The following is a 17,308-nucleotide window of genomic DNA, read 5'->3' on the forward strand; positions in this document are numbered from 1 at the left end:
ACTAGAGGGCTAGAATATAAAGCAAGAACAGTTTCCACGGTAGTTGGACCTCGTCTTGATAACTGTGTATTGTTACCAAACCTTAGAAAATATATATTGACCTTGGAAGGAATGAAGCACAGATTCAACAGTATGTTACCAGTCCTCCATGGGTTAAATTGTGAATAGCAATGACGAAAACTAATCTAGTATTCCATAGAACAGTGAAGGTTGAAGCATTATTTGATTCATGATTTTTCAATTTGAAGGAAATTGATGAAATGGATAGTGGAAAACCTTTTCCTCTCTAAGCCAAGGGGATATAATCTTAAAATCAGAGCCATTCAGGAGAATAAGTTAGGAAATACTACTTCATGCAGAAGATGATAGATACGGAACTCCCTATCTCCCAAAAAGCAGTAGATCCTAGCTCAATTAGTAACTTTAATTCTGAGTGTGACAGATTTTTGCTCACCACATTTCCTTTGAGATATCGAGCCAAGGTGGTGGATGGAGTTAAGATGCACATCAACTACAGTTTCATTGAATGTTGGAGAATGTTCAATTGGAGAATGTTCAATCATAGAATTGTTACGACACAGAAAGAGGCAATTTGACTCAGTGCCATTCCCTTGTCTTTTCCCCGTACCCTTGCACATTGTTTCTATTCAAGTAATCATTTAATGCCTCGATTGAACCTGCCTCCAACACACTTCCAGGCTGTGTATTCCAGACCCAAGCCACTTGTTGTGTGAAAAGGTTTCTCCTTTGCTGAAAAAGTTTTTTTCTCATATCACATTCACAAGGGACTGAATAGCCTACTCCTGTTCCTATGTACCTTTAAAAAGCAACTTGAATGATGGTGAGCAATAGCACTGTCTTTCTCTCTCTCTCATACTTCCCAAAGTGAAAATCACTATTTTATCTATAAGTTTAATGGCAATATTAATTTATCAAGTCTGTACGGTGTTTTGTTATGTTAAAGGCATCATAAAAATGCATGAGTTTTTTTGTGGAGGAACAGAACACTTACCTGCTATTTTGTTTTTAAGGTTTAATATATACTGACTTAGTGTATGTTTAATACGCAACAGCCCTTATTTTTACGTTGTAATGCAGAGAGAAAGTGTAGCATTACAGGACTACAGACATCAGGTGCAGTCACATGAACAACGTTTAGCGAACCGTGAGGCTTTGCTCTTCAAACATCAAGATGCGTTAACTAAGTTAAGAGGAGTCGAAGAAGAAGTTCATGCTAAATTTCAGATTATGAAAGAGGTATAGTGAACTGCTATAGGTTACTCATTACACTACTTTTGATCATATTTCATTTTTCCTGATTATCATCAGCCTTTACTTATCAGAAACTGTCCAATTGATAAATGTATTTTAATCCTAATAGTATTTTTCTTTGTATTATTTAGAAAAGCTTTAATTTATTCATTATGAATATTTTTCTAGAAAATATGTTCATATGTATTTCTCTGGTTTTGTTTTGTATGTTCAGTGGTGCCTCAGATCAATGGAGTTTATTTCCTGTATGTTGTTTAACACCATTATGCAGTCCTCCCTCCACTCAAAAAATGCATCAATAGTGTGGAGGTTAAAGCCAGAGACTCTTTGACTGTTAAGTTAACATATTATCCTGTTATGAAATATGGTACTGATTTGGCCTTTCTGCATAATTTAAAATATTAGGAGATTCAAAATGTTGCATTCAATCTATCTATACAGCATTCTGAACAAATGCTGAATGGTCATTGCTGAAATAGTAAGAACCTCATGAGTGTTGGTGAGTTAATCTTATCCCTCTTGTAAACCAACCAAGAAAGTTCACAAATTCCATTTTTTATTGCATAAAATGTGGACTGATATAGAGAGCATTCTGGGAAAGATCTGGATTTTTTAAGAAACACAACAGCATTGTTTAGCTTCAAAAGAGCAAAATGAATCTTTCATCTGTATCTAATAAAGTGCGCATGGTGCCTTTCTGAAGCAATGGAAATTCCATCTCTATAAAACAGATCATGACGCACTTGAGCACCATAAATGCTTTCTTAAAAAAGTCAGGCATATTTCCCTAATAGAACAGCGCACTTACACAGTGAGCTGTTGAGGCGGAAGATCTTGAATTTGATCCCATGTCAGTTTGGAAGTTATTTGATCTCAAAGTTAGTGGTAAGGACTCTGTAATTAACTTCAAAACCCCTGCATTGAGAAGGGGAAAAAAATGGTATGCAGATTCTCTGCGCTCAGTCTGATGTATGAATGCTGAATAATAATTGGATTAAGTTCTTTTTCTTTGGTCAGCTGGTTAGCGCTTGGCTGGAAACTCATCACCGTATTTAATAACTAATCCAAATAATTGAATTTTCTTTTTGCTTGATGTGGAATGTACACTTTGCGCTCTTAAGGACATACTTTTACCTTAGCCCAAAGAACGGGAGTGCATTTGCTAAAAGCCAAGGTTGAGGAACCCATCAGTGATACTGTGGGAGTCTAACCAGTTTAAATGTCTCACCTTGTGAATTCATAATTTCTTGACTTTTGCTCAGTTTAAGCTTTGTCTTAAGGGTTACCTACAACTAAGTGGAAAGAATCGAGCCCTTCTTAACTAATTTGGTCCTCACTGGGCTGGCCTACCCTTCCACATTTCATCATTTGGATACCCTTCAGCAGAATGCTAAAATGTAAAGAGCCTGCAGGTTGCAGTAATTTAACTTTTGTCTTTGTTCAGTACTTCAATTTCCAATTGAACAGGATCCTGCTCTTCGTGGTAGACAACATAGGAAGTCACCATGTATTATTTCAACACAGATATGTGTTGAATCAGATTCAAAGTACTGAGATAAAAGTCTTTTTCAGCACCTGTGTATGAAACAAGTTTGGGCAGCTTCAAACAAGTTTCTATTGGATGGGGGCTTAATACCAAATTTCCATTAATTCAACAGTGACAATCTTGTCATGGCGCAGTCTGGTGGTGCTCTGAGTTTTTGATTAAGACATATTGCTCAGACAAAGTAAAGAAAGCTGTTCTACAATCTGACCTTGCTGTAACTGACCTGATTATTTGATGGTGACATTGCCGCCCAAAATGGAAAATTACAGTTTACTCAATATAGTTACTTTGCTCATAGTAAAATTTCACCTAGCCTCAATAACTTACGCCAATCCTGCTTAAAAATCACACTAGGTGATGCCTTATGTCAGTATAGCTTGACATATCCTCTCATTTTCAAACAGCTAAAATCAGAAATCAGTGACATTTTGTTTTCAGCTTCTCCATTTATATTGGTAAATTTTTTTGTATTATGACAGAAATTATAATAAAAATACAGAATGTTTCTATTTATAGAATTGTCATGTAGGTAAAAGTTCTTACTTAAGCCACTTGGGTTCTCATATCTATTAATACAATTTATAAACCACATCATATTTGTGACCCTTCTCCCAGTGTATATTGTATTTTCCTGAATGATGTGGTTGGCCACTGAGCCAAAGACACACTCTGCTCAGTCAACACTGATGTGTCACCAGGGCCTATAATTTTGTGCCAAAGTTGGGAGATCTATCTCTGTCATTATAGTAAATACTCAGAACAGCCATTGTCCCAGACACCACCATCCCTGGTATGTCCTGCTGGCAGGGCAGACCACCAGAGTTGTTGGAGCAGTGGTATGCAGTCTGGGTGGAGTGGCCCCCGGAGTCCTCAACGTTGACTGTGGACTACATGAAGCCTCAAGACATCAGGTCAAACATAGATATGGAAACCTGCCCTCCCTTAGCTGATGAATCAGTACTCCTCCATGTTGCATATCACCTGGAGGAAGCAAAAGCATAGAATGTAGTCTAGATGGGGGTACGTCAGTGCCATCACAGAGTAACTCGGTAGCACCAGTACTGACTGAGCTGGCTGTGTCCTGCAGCATGTATCTGCCTGACTAGCCCTATGGCAGGTGGTGAGAGAACCAGCAAAAGAGAACAAATCTAGCAGCTCAAAATTGGGCACTATAGACCATTAGCAGCACAGAATTGTATTCAATCACAATCTAATATCATGCCACAGCTTATAATTTACTCGACTATTACCATCAAGCTAGAAGATCAATTCTGGTTCAAGAAGGACTGCAAAAGAACATGCCAGGAATTGCACTAAAAATATATAAATTGAGGTGTCAATTTAGTGAAACTGTAAACATGGTCACATGCATGCTAAACAGTAAAAGAAGCAACCAACAGGTTAGATTAAAGCTATGTAGTCTTGTCACATCCAGTTTCAATAATAGTAGACTAACCAGAGGAGGTGCCACAAATATCAGCATTCTCAATGATGAGAGCTCAGCACATTAGTTCAAAAGGCAAGGTTGAAACATTTGTAACTATCTTCAACCAGAGCGGAGGATCCATCTTGCCCCCCCATCCCCCGCCCCCCCACCCTCCCCAAGGTCTCCAGTGTCATAGAAGCCAGTCTTTAGCCAATTCATTTCAGTCCACATGAGATCAAGAAACGGCTGAAGGCACTGAGTACAGCAAAGGCAATGGGCCCTGACAACAACCCAGCTGTTATATTGGAAACATGTGCCCCAGAGGTAGCCATACCGCTAGCCAAGCTGTTCCAGTACTGACATTTACCCGAGTGCAGAAAATTGGTCATGTATGCCCTATCCATGAAAAGTAGAGCAAACTCAATCTGGCCAATAACCACTCTATCTTACTGTTATATGGATCAAGGCAGATGGTGAAATATGAAACAAAACACAATCCTTTTCCTGATGGTAAGTTTATTCATAGGATGCAGCATTAGAGATCTCTGGCTCTCATCAACCCAGTGTCCATATGTGTTCTTAGTCCTTAATCAAACATTGCCATTAACTTTGTAGGTTTAACAACATAATCCAACCAATAATTACAAAACCATAAGTGAAAAAATGTTTTTCCATATTTTGTTAGAATTCATCATAAGATATCTCTCTTCCAGAACTTCCAACAATTTCTCAGTGTAAGCATTCCTCTTTGTGGAACAGTATGATAATTGAATTTGTGTCAATCCAGTTTATTTTTCTCACCAACATTTCCTTCATATTAGTAAGGTCTATCTTCAATGTTTTGTCAGTGACACACTTTGTCGAATGAACATATTCCCAAAGAGAATGATTATCCACATAATGTTCAATGGCAAATATTTCTGAGTGCCCTTTGTCTAGGGGTATTTCAGAATGTTAGATAAATACAGTCCCATATCTATTGCTTCCATTAGTCCGTGTTTCTGCAGCTATAGTACTTTTAACCACACTTTTTATTTTCTTATTTTCTCCCACCAAGAATATGATAAACCTAGCTGTATTGGATACCATCCAGAAGATTGGCATAGGGAGCATCACTGAAAAGGACTAATTTTATATATTTTTGGGTTAGCCAAGGCTAGAAACTTGAGTGCACATTTCTCCAAATTTAATTTCTTTAATCTTTTATTTGACCTCAGAACCTCCTCAACTGTAGCATGTTTCACCGCAATATTAAGTTCCAATGTTTCATAACTGGCATCCATTCTTGTCTGAATGCATAACCAGTTTAACTGACTATTCGAGCTTAACTGCTTTGATCATTCTTTGGATGAAAAATCATCTTTCTGTGAGAACCTGGCCCAATTTATAGGGCTACGATTAACATTTTCTAATTATGATTGTTGATTCAATGTTATCTAGGATCTTTCTGATTAATATCTAATCCTATTCCTTTGAAAACCCCCAAAACCTGACTGCCAATCCTAAATTCCCTGCAGTACCTCCCCATGGAAAACCACAACTGTGTGAGATAAAGGTATCTGCAAATTCCTCTCTGTGATGTTAATAGAACATGGCTGAGTCTGCTTTCAAGCTAAATACAACCTACTTTCAGCAAGACAGACTAATTGAGAAATACCACATCCATCCCCTCAACATCTTGTTTAATCTATAAACACACATGATTAATTTCTACAGCTTCCCTTCCACATTACCAGTTTATTTAGGTGGTTTCATAAACACTTATTTCTCCCTACAAAATATGGCTTTTATATTGCTCAACCTACATTCCACAAATATGTGGCCAAGAAAGCTAAGAAAATCTCCAGGATCATTTTTCTTGACATGGGAGAGTCCATTCTAATATACTGATTACCAAGTCTCTCCTTGAAACCCCAAGTCACTAGTCTAGTTTTAGCCTTGTGTGTCCTCTCAAGAAGTACCTTATTTGTAGATATCACCACTGATAAAGCCAGCTGTGCCCCATCTGGCACTTCAGAGTAGACACCAAATTATTTCCAATTTTCCAACTCCCTTTGTTTTGCATCTCTCATGAATTTAGCTACTGATTTGTCTGTAGCCAATCATTAGGGCTCTTACTTTTAGTGGAATCCCTAGATTGTTCTGTAGTCTTTGCTCTCTTATCTCTTTCTGGACTACTGCTGCATAGCCTATTCCTTCCACAATAAGAGGTCCTATTGCCAGACCATGATTGTTTTCTGGGGTCATGGTTACTTCCAGATTGACTATGGGAAGTCGCATGCCATTTTCCAACCCGAGTAAGAATGCAGACTTTTGAGCTGCATCTATTTTCTTGCTGCTTTTGTTTCTCAGCTGTATTGTGCTCTGCTGTAGATATCAAGAACAATAATTTAAACCTTAACAGAAAGATTAAGGAAATAGTTTTGGTAAAGTGCAGATTATGGAAAAGTGATCATTTGGAATTGCCCAAGATTAACATCATGCCCTATGGTCTTATTGAATGTGATTGTATTCAGAAAGTAATATTGTGAATAATGAGACTCAATGGAATAGGTTTTTTGCTTTCCAACAGCGGTTGAATTGGCCATTTAGCAAAATCATTTAACTTTCATTACATTGAAATTGGTGGGATTTGGATGATTTCTGCAATGGGTGGGTGATCCACAATACCAATTTTTACACCTGGATGACGAGTTGAAAATCTATCTTTTTTTTGTTTTCCACAGCAACATACTGCCGAAGTCAGTCAACTCACAAATGCCTTAAAGGAAAAGATAAAGGAAAACAAGCGACTTAAATCCTCCTTTGACACATTAAAAGAATTAAATGACTCCTTGAAAAAACAGGCAAGAACTATTTTCTAAAGCTTATATTACCATAATATGGTTGTGTTTCAACTAGTACAGCTATAGACTGTTAGTTGCCTCAGGTCATTAAATGTAGTAACTGTTTCCTGAGCAGGGAAAATCTTGCAGGTGCAATCAAGTTAGTTAGATCCTTCATGAGTCAGACCAACATGTGGATGAAGCTTTTTAAATTTCCTTTAATCTTAAGTGTCCCTCCCTTCCCTTGGGTGTAGCACTGTCAAAAAATACAAGATCAGGGAAAAACATGAAAATCTGCATAGAACCATATCCTAGCTAAAGTTACAATATCACAAAAAACTTCTTTTTTTCTATTTGACAACTTTGTGGGTAGCACGGTGGCACAGTGGTTAGCACTGCTGCCTCACAGCACCAGGGACCCGGGGTTTGATTCCCAGCTTGGGTAATAGTCTGTGTGGAGTCTGCATGTTCGCCCCGTGTTTGCAAGGGTTTCTTCCGTGTGCTCTGGTTTCTTCCCACTGTCCAAAAGACGTGCTAGTTAGATGCCTTGGCCATGCTAAATTCTCCCTTGGTGTACCCGATACAGGTGCCGGAGTGTGGTGACTAGGGGATTTTCACAGTAACCTCATTGCAGTCTTTTTTTTAAAATGGAAATATCAAAAACAAAATTTTGGTACATCATGCATGATGTACACACTGGTTGGTTACTCAGGCTGGACCAAATTATACAAAAAATAAATGTATAGAACTGATCTTCAAAACCATATTCAATCTGCCAGCAAAGACTTATTTTTGCTTCCACTGCATCAACCTCCACTCCTACTTCCCCTTCCGCTGATGTTGAACCCTCGTCTGCTTGCATGAGCTTCAGAACTCTCAACTTTCCACCGCCCTTCTTACCAGACTGCCAATCTTTGTCTACCTCAAATTAAAAATTGATGAAAGCTCAGCTATCTACAACTTGTCCTGCACTAAATCTAATTTATCCATCAAACTTACTGACTTGTCAAAATTAAATTCATTTTCAGAATAGCTTTTTCTCATCTCTGCAAACCTTTTCAGCCTAATTTACTGAATATTGTTGAGCAGGTCATAGAATGTCTTTATGATTCAGAATGCAATTTCAAGTGAGTAATTATGATAATGATTTTATGTTGAATAAGTAGATGTATAGTCAACAGTTGAGTTGTGAACATTGAATATTGGCCTTTAGTTAGAGATTTACTTCTTAAAAAGCCATTATTTAGAGTAATCTATAGACTCTACCTAAATGTCTCTACGGCTTAGCTTGTCAAAATTAGTTAATGATTTTGTTGGGCGAGGTGATTTTAACAAATTTTATAGCGATTAATTGCATTAAATGGCAGGCTGTTATCATAACCCATTTAGCACTATACTTTGTCACTTCAATACTGTCCTGTCTGGCAGTGGTATAATGGCTGTTCAATTGGCAGACTGTCATCCTGTACAACTTTGAAATTGTATCTTTAATGAATGCTTTCCTTGCAGAGCTGGGTTCCTGAGAGCTAACAATAATTCTGTTTGAAGTAATTTGAATTTATCTTTATCGTGTGCTATTAAAGTAATTATTTTCTGGTGTTAGCGATAAATAGGCCAAAGCAACTACATATATGAATATAAATAGCTCCAGGTACAATGTCGATGTTTGAAATAAGTGTTATGACCGGTCACTGGGCGAGGTCCCACAATTTGTTATGATTCTGGATGGAATACCCCCAAACTGCTATGTCTCGTGTGAGGAGGGGTGAACTTGCTTCCTGTCTTTATTCAATCCCCTCAGTTGGTTGCAACAAGGTTAGTTTAAAAAGGATTCCTTCCCTTGTGGATACCTTTTCCCTGTCCAAATGTAGTTATGCTTTAAAACATGTAAATTTAACCAGGCTTTCTTGACTTAGAGTGAGTTTTTTGATTACTAAAATGCAAGAAGAAAATAAAACACAGCATACTTACAAACAGATTAGAAATGAGTAGTGAATCCAAAAATAAAAGTTAAACAAGATTTACAAATCTGGCTTTAGCTTGTCCATGAGGAATAGACGGTGAAACGTTGCGGCAGTTAGGTTAGGTGATTCTGGTAGTGCTGACTCCAACAATTGAGCAGTTGGTTTGGAGATTCTTAATTCTGCAGGTTAGCTAAATAATTTTTCTGCTTCCTTTTGCTGATTTGACTTGCTTCCAGAACTGAGAGAGATTATTTTACTTGCCAGTGCAGGGGTGCTTAGGATGTTCTTAGTTGTGACCTATACTGCTCACACTAGCACAGTAGAGCTAGAACCCCAATCTAGCACACAGAGACCAAAATGGTTTTTAATCCTTTGTCTTGTTTATTCCTGGAAGGGGAAAACCACAAACATTGTTTGTGGGATACAACTCAAAGGGATGGTTTCTGCTGAGATGGTAAGTGGCTGCCAATATCTCCACAGGAGATTACAGTTCAGCTTTGTACTGCATCTCTTCCTTTTGAAGTACCTCCATCTGAAAAAGGTGAGACTTTTTTTTCTCTGAGGACTGAACATAATCTACATTGGAATTCCAACAAGTGGTTACTTTGTAGTCTCAGCCAGTTTTTGCTTCTATTTTCTTTTTAAAAAAAACACATTTTGTTTAAAAGTTCAATATGTCCATGCGCAATTCAGGCTCTGATACGTTGTCATGACATAATTAAAATGCCTTTATTATGACAAGCTACATCCAATTTATTTCAAATGACTTTAATTTCACAGACAAATTTTTGCTTCTCCACATTTAAAAAGTTTCAATGTTTGGATTAGGGTCTCATGATATAAATTCTAAATCGTGTTCAAGCAACCGATTGCAAAAGACAATTCTGATTGTTCCAGATCCTCAAAGTTTATAGGAGTACCATTTCCAGATTGCAAGGGAAAGCGGTCTCTTTGTATTTGAAATACATCTGCTCACCAATGAACATAGTTGATCCTCAACAAACTGAGTAGTACTCCATGCATATTTCTACGTGGAGCAAGAGACCAGATTCCACGAGCAGTCTGTTAATTCAAATCACTGAACCAGTCTGAACTATAAATCAAGAAAACAAACCATTCTGCCTTTCCACAGACATTAAAGTAGATTTTTATTCCTTTGGCATTTGACACATTTGCTGATAACACATTGGAAAACAGTGGATCACAAGCCCATGAATTTTTGCAATTAAAAGGCAGAAAATCATAGGCTGACATGCATGTTTTCCAAATGTACAGTCTAAGGTGCGTTGAAGTAGAAATTCTTTCCTTAACTTCCCCACCCCCACTTACATGCTGTAAGTGTACATTTGTCTGTTTCAAAGAATAATACAAATGAGCATTATCTAGTTCAAAACTGTAAAGCACTTGCTTCCAATGGGGTGATAATGGATTAGAATATGTCTTTTAATGCTGGTGGTGATATTTCGCAGATTAACAACGTGAAGCAACAGAATAAGAAGTTGGAAACTCAGGCCAAAAAGGTGCAAAATCGTTTAGAGAATCTACAAGTGAGTTTTAAATGACTAGAAAATATTGCAAAATCTATGGAAAACATGAAGTATTGAAGAGAACACTTTGTCCCCTTTCTCCCATCCCAAGCCATGAAGTTCTAATTTTGTAATAGTCAAAAAGTATTAAGGTTATATGTTGTCTGTTCAGTTTATTGACATCCTGGGGGTTATAATGACCAGAAACTCAACTTGACTAATTATATAAATACTGTGGCTACAATAGGAGGTTGGAGGCTAGCAATTCTGTGGCAAATAACTCCCTACCCCGACTCCATAAAGACTTTCCACAATCTACATGGCGCGAGTCAGGAGTGTGATGGAATATTCTCCACTTATCTGGATGAGTGCAGCTCCAACAGCATTCGAGAAGCTTGACACCATCCAGGACAAAGAAACGTGCATATGGGTGGGCACAGTAAACTTTCGATTCCCAGATTGGGTAACTGTCTGTGTGGAGTTTGCACATTCTCCCTATGTCTGCGTGGGTTTCCTCCGGAAGCTGCAGCTTCCTCCCACAGTCCAAAAGATGTGCTGGTTAGGTGCATTGGCCATGCTAAATTCTCCCTCAGTGTACCCGAACAGGCGCCAGAGTGTGGCGACTAGGGGATTTTCACAGTAACTTCATTGTAGTGTTAATGTAAGCCTACTTGTGACTAATAAACTTTTTTGGCATCCCTTCCACAAGCAATCGACATCACCACCACCAACACACAGTGGCAGCAGTGTGTACCATCTATACAATACACTGCAGGAACTCACCAAGGCTTCTTGGATAGCACCTTCCAAACCCACAACTGCTATCACCAAGAGCAATAGATATATGGGAACATCACGACCTAGAAGTTCCTCTCCAAGCCAACACACCATCCTGCCTTGGAAATATATCACCGTTCTTTCACTGCTGCTGGCTCAAAATCCTGGAACTCCCTCCCTAACAACAATGTGGATTTACCTACACAAACTGCAGCGGTTCAAGAAGGCAGCTCATCACCACCTTCTCGGAGGCAATTAGGAATGGGCAATAAATGCTGTCCTTGCCAACGAAGCCCATGTCTCTCGAATGAATTTTAAAAATTTAGAAGTTGAAATTGTAAATTACCTAAAAATTGCTTTTCAGTGTTCTTATAATTGGTTATTTACACAACATTTTTTTTGTCATTGTTCTTTAGTGCCCTATGCCTCTATTGTTAAAACCCAGGATGTAGTATGGTTTATTAACCCTCCTCTCAATTGATTCTGTCACCTTCAATGATTTATGTATAAATAGACCCAGGTCCCTCTGCTCCTGCATCCCCTTTAAAATTTTACCCTTTATTTCATATTGTTTCTCTGCAATCTTCCTATCAAAATGAACCACTTCAACTTCTCTGCATTAAATTTCATCTGCAATTCCATCAACATGTCTATCCTACTGAAGTTCAACATTATGTTCTTCATAATTCACTGTGCTTCCAAGTTCAGTATTAATCTGCAAATTCTGAAATTGTGCCCTCTATACCAAGGTTTAGGTCATTAATATATTTCAGGAACTCAATTCTCAGCTTTCCTCCAGTCTGCACCACTAGTCTTTCTTTCCTGTCACTCAACCAATTTGTGACCATGTTGCTACTGTCTCTTTCATTTCATAAGTTCTACTTTTATTCACAAGTCTTTTGTGGGACACTTTATCAAATGCCTTTTGGAAGTCCATGTATATGATTGTAACTCCCACTTTTCCACAAAATGGAAGATTTTGCTGAGCCCACGTTGGTTTATATTCACATACACTTTGACACTTTCAGCCTCGAGCAGGCAGAGGCTGGAAATTCAGCAGCAGTGGTATTCACTTCTACTCCTTGGACACTTAGGTGGTTAGTGGTCATGGGTTTGGAAGGTGCTGTTAAAGTAATGTTGGCGAGTTGCTGCAATGCATCCCGTAAGTGGTACACACTATTGCCACTGTGCACCAGTGGTGGTGGTGGTTTAAGGTGGTGAATGAGTTTCGATCAAGTGGTCTGCCCTCTCTTGTATGGTGTCAAGCTTCTTGAGTCTTGTTGGAACTGCACTCCAGGTACGCGAAGATAATTACATCACACTCCTGATTTGTGCTTTGTAGATAGTGAACAGGCTTGAGGAGACAGAAGGTGAGTTACTGCTGCGGAATTTCCAGCCTCTGACCTACCCTTGTAGCCTCACTATTGAGTGAGATGGAATGGGTTTGAATATTTTGATTTTTCTTCAGAGTCGTCATTATTCCCAACTAACGGGATTACCTAGCAATTTAGTTCAAGTCATTTGTCATCTTTAAAGTCTGGCACTAATAAATGTAAAATGTAGTTTATTATGCCTTATCACAAAGCGACCTTTGAAGGCTGATGTAGAGTGTCAATCATTGATTTTGAGCCAACTCCTCAATCTACTTCAATGTTGGGCAGCGATGGTCACACAATGGCTGGTAGGAAATATAGGTAACTGATGATGAGTCTAAGGGTCTAAGATGATCTTTGTGATTTTTATTAATGACTTAGAGGAGGGGGCTGAAGGGTGGATCAGTAAATTTGCTGATGACACCAAGATTGGTGGAGTAGTGGATGAGGTGGAGGGCTGTTGTAGGCTGCAAAGAGACATAGATAGGATGCAAAGCTGGGCTGAAAAATGGCAAATGGAGTTTAACCCTGATAAATGTGAGGTGATTCATTTTGGTAGGACTAATTTAAATGTGGATTACAGGGTCAAAGGTAGGGTTCTGAAGACTGTGGAGGAACAGAGAGATCTTGGGGTCTATATCCACAGATCTCTAAAGGTTGCCACTCAAGTGGATAGAGCTGTGAAGAAGGCCTATAGTGTGTTAGCTTTTATTAACAGGGGGTTGGAGTTTAAGAGCCGTGGGGTTATGCTGCAACTGTACAGGACCTTGATGAGACCACATTTGGAATATTGTGTGCAGTTCTGGTCACCTCACTATAAGAAGGATGTGGAAACGCTGGAAAGAGTGCAGAGGGGATTTACCAGGATGCTGCCTGGTTTGGAGGGTAGGTCTTATGAGGAAAGGTTGAGGGAGCTAGGAATGTTCTCTCTGGAGCGGAGGAGGCTGAGGGGAGACTTAATAGAGGTTTATAAAATGATGAAGGGGATAGATAGAGTGAACGTTCAAAGACTATTTCCTCGGGTGGATGGAGCTATTACAAGGGGCATAACTATAGGGTTCGTGGTGGGAGATATAGGAAGGATATCAGAGGTAGTTTCTTTACGCAGAGAGTGGTTTGGGTGTGGAATGGACTGCCTGCAGTGATAGTGGAGTCAGACACTTTAGGAACATTTAAGCGGTTATTGGAAAGGCACATGGAGCACACCAGGATGATAGGGAGTGGGATAGCTTGATCTTGGTTTCAGATAAAGCTCGGCACAACATCGTGGGCCGAAGGGCCTGTTCTGTGCTGTACTGTTCTATGTTCTATGAGTCTATATAATGTTTAAAAACTCAAAACTAAATTTACAGCATCCCTAAAGAAATTCAACTTCTGTCAAAGAATCTACACTTTTTTCATTGCACATACTGGTGAAACAGCTTTGTATTCCAGCAATTTCTGTTATACCTCATTGCAAGGTGTCATCACAATTTCAAAGAGAAATCATTCTATTCCTTTGCAGAGGAAGAATGAGCTATGTGTGGCACAGAAATTTCATGAAAATGTTTCCACTGGTGTGAAGGAGACCAGTTTGCAAAAACAAGAGAAGATTCAACCTGCTCGCAGGATCAGTCGAGTAAGATATTTTATTATATTAGGTGGCTTTAATTTGAAATTGTGGGCTGTTGGTTTATAGAGTATTTTATTGATTTTAAAATTCAGACATGTTTTTAAATTTTTATATTTCTGATTTCCCATTTCTGACATCTTCATAGTAAATCCAAGCTAGTTTTGACCAAGTTCCTGAATCCATTGTACAAAACAGCCAATATGCTATTTCTTGATGTTGGCTGGGTGAAATTTTCATGAGCGGCATTAGCAATGGCCATAAACAACATATCAAACTAATGCATGCAAGGATTGTATTCCTGTTTTTCGGAATGACGTAGTAGGATATTGAGATCTTTTATATCCTTTATCAGCATTTGATCCATACAGTGAGTCTTTTCAGTATATATTTGGTACTAATATCACTTGCTTTGAGCACAAAATTAAAACTGATATTGGAGACTTGCATATAAATTCTAATATTATGACTGGCTGTCTAATTCTATAACTGTCTGTTTGAGATCTCCTATTTATCTTTTAGCCTCTTTTAAATAGCAATTTCTGTGAACTCCTTGGAGTGCTGCTGGACTGGATCTCTGATGGTTACCTTTGTTATTTGACATCAGATGACGAAAATGATATTCAAACTTCATTGGGTCCCAATTATTTACCTAAGAAATCTATTCAAGAGAAATGTGTAAAGGTATTCATGGTTTTTTTTTACTCCCTTGGGTATTTTCTGTGTTTGAAAGACTTTTCTCTGTCATATGAATGTCATCCCTGGAATTGAATTATTCTGTAACAGTAACATAAACAGAAAGTGCTGGAAATACTTGGCAGATCTTTGGAGAGCAAAACAGCATTGTTTCAGGTCAATGACCTTTTTGTCACAACTGGAAAAGTTAGCGATGTAACTGCTTTTAAACAAGTACAAAGGCAAGAGCTGGGAAAAGTAAAAGGGAAAACAATGCAATAATATGGAAGGTAGAAGAGATTAAATGCCAAAAGGGATATTGATACAAGACAAAAGGAAATGCGAATGGAACATTTAAAGAAATCAAAGATGGATCTAGAAGAGGTGCTGATGGAAATAGTGGAATGATCACCCACAGCTACTGTCCAAAGAAAAATATAAAATCAGGACAGAGGTGATGACGTGAAACTGTTGAACTCAGTTGCGTCCAGAAGACTGTTAAGTTCCTAACCAAAAGATGAGATGCAGTTCCTCAAGCTTGCATTGAGCGGCACTGGATCGATGTAGTAGACTGAGGGCAGCAAGGTCAGAGTGGAAGTCAGCTTAAAAAAAATCATTGGTGGTGGTGTTCTTTGTATCAGATATTAACGGTCTTTCTGCTGACCAATAAATTAACCTCCTATGTCCCACCTTTTTTAATAAGTTGCTGTGAGCCTTATATGGATTGCCTCTGGATAATGCTGCTATTCACTGATTCAGGAAGGCAGGTGCTTTCTGGGGCTTAGAAACCATACATCTAAAATCTGTTCCTCCCTGACTCCAGCTCTTCCCAAATCATCGGGACCTGAGAGGTTAGATTAGGAAGTCCTCCTGGGAATGTCTCCGACGTGGTTGTAAAGTGGGTAAAAGTGCATTATCTGCTGGTTCTAACAGATCCATTGTGGAGTGAAACAGTCTGAGTTTGGGCGGCCTGGTAGCATAGTGGTTAGCACTGCTGCCTCTCAGTGCCAGGTACTCGGGTTCAATTCGGCCTTGGGATACTGTCTGTGTGGAGCTTGCACGTTCTTCCCTTTCCTGCATGGGTTTCCTCTGGGTGCTCCGTTTCCCCACAGTCCAAAGATGTGCAGGTTAGGTTGATTGGCCATGCTCAATTGGCCCTTAGTGTCAGGCAGATAAATATGCCACTTGGTGTCCCAAAATGTGTAGGTTAGGGGGATTCATGAGGTAAACACATGGGGTTATGGGGTTAGGGCCTGGATGGGACTATTGTCAGTGCAGGCTCAATGGGCCAAATGGCGGCCTCCTGCACTATATGATTCGATGATTCTAGTTGTGTGAGAGCTGAATAGAAATTCACATCAAAATGAATGTTGTTTAAACATGTATATTCATTCCACAGTGTATCTACAAAATATTTAATCAAATGTTTATTTTTACATCAGTACTACTGCAGTCAGTATGAACATCACAATTACTACATAGGAGCTTAAGCTAATGGGAAGAGGAGGCATTTTCTATTCCTTGCAGCCGTATTAACACTAAAAGCACATTTCTGCTCATACCTAAACTAACTAAAAAATCTATGCATTCTATCAAATAGATCACACTTAAGTGAACAACTCATTAGCTTTCAACAATTACATGAGAAAATCGAGGCCAATGTTTAAGCTTTGTGCATAAATGCTTCATTACTTCTATTCTGGTAAACTGCCGGTCTCCATCTTGTATCTTACATGCATTGTTTTGTTTGCTTTGTCTTTTAAGAATATCACATGCATGTGGCCCAGCAAAATAGTAACTGTTCTGTGCCATAAATTGAATTTTGGTTTGGAAACAGGTGCCAAGCAGAGACTGTCTGCCACCCCCCCCCCCCCCCCCCACCTCATCTCACAAATGGTGTTAGATGTTGTTAATTTCTAATTTCACATGAATGCAGATGGAAGTCCAGAATGTGTGACCAACCTCTCTTTCAGCAGAACAGCAATGCACACCATAAGGCATTTTATGCTGTTGCAACATACAATTTTACACTCTTCCTTGAATTTTAATCCACCACAATAATGAGTCATGCACAGATGTTTGACTATTTTAAAAATTAAACTTTGTATTAGATGTGTGAATACTTATTCATTTGTCAAATCCAAGTTACGCAGTGTCTGATCATGGATATGTGCCCGAAATTTCACATCCTGTTTATCAAATAGTGTCTAGACATCGTCTAATGTCTGTAATGCAGATGATTTTTGATCTGGCAGGGATTTTTCTGCACTTAGTACCACAAAAGTTTATTGTTGACACCTCCCTTTTCCTGTGAC

At 38.7% G+C, this 17,308-nt stretch overlaps 1 protein-coding gene across 1 annotated transcript in view; it reads left to right on the forward strand.

Annotated features, from left to right (window-relative positions):
* LOC144500054 (coiled-coil domain-containing protein 138-like) overlaps positions 1-17,308 on the forward strand; it is a 101,609-nt gene that overhangs the window by 55,545 nt on the left and 28,756 nt on the right. The window contains exons 6-10 of the mRNA XM_078222816.1: positions 1,099-1,257; positions 6,971-7,090; positions 10,503-10,580; positions 14,214-14,327; positions 14,841-15,002. Of these exons, the coding sequence (XP_078078942.1) occupies positions 1,099-1,257; positions 6,971-7,090; positions 10,503-10,580; positions 14,214-14,327; positions 14,841-15,002 (633 nt within the window). The remainder of the gene's footprint in view (positions 1-1,098; positions 1,258-6,970; positions 7,091-10,502; positions 10,581-14,213; positions 14,328-14,840; positions 15,003-17,308) is intronic.

The sequence above is a fragment of the Mustelus asterias genome, chromosome 10 (assembly GCF_964213995.1).
Source record: "Mustelus asterias chromosome 10, sMusAst1.hap1.1, whole genome shotgun sequence".
In the NCBI taxonomy this organism is placed as follows: Eukaryota; Metazoa; Chordata; class Chondrichthyes; order Carcharhiniformes; family Triakidae; genus Mustelus; species Mustelus asterias.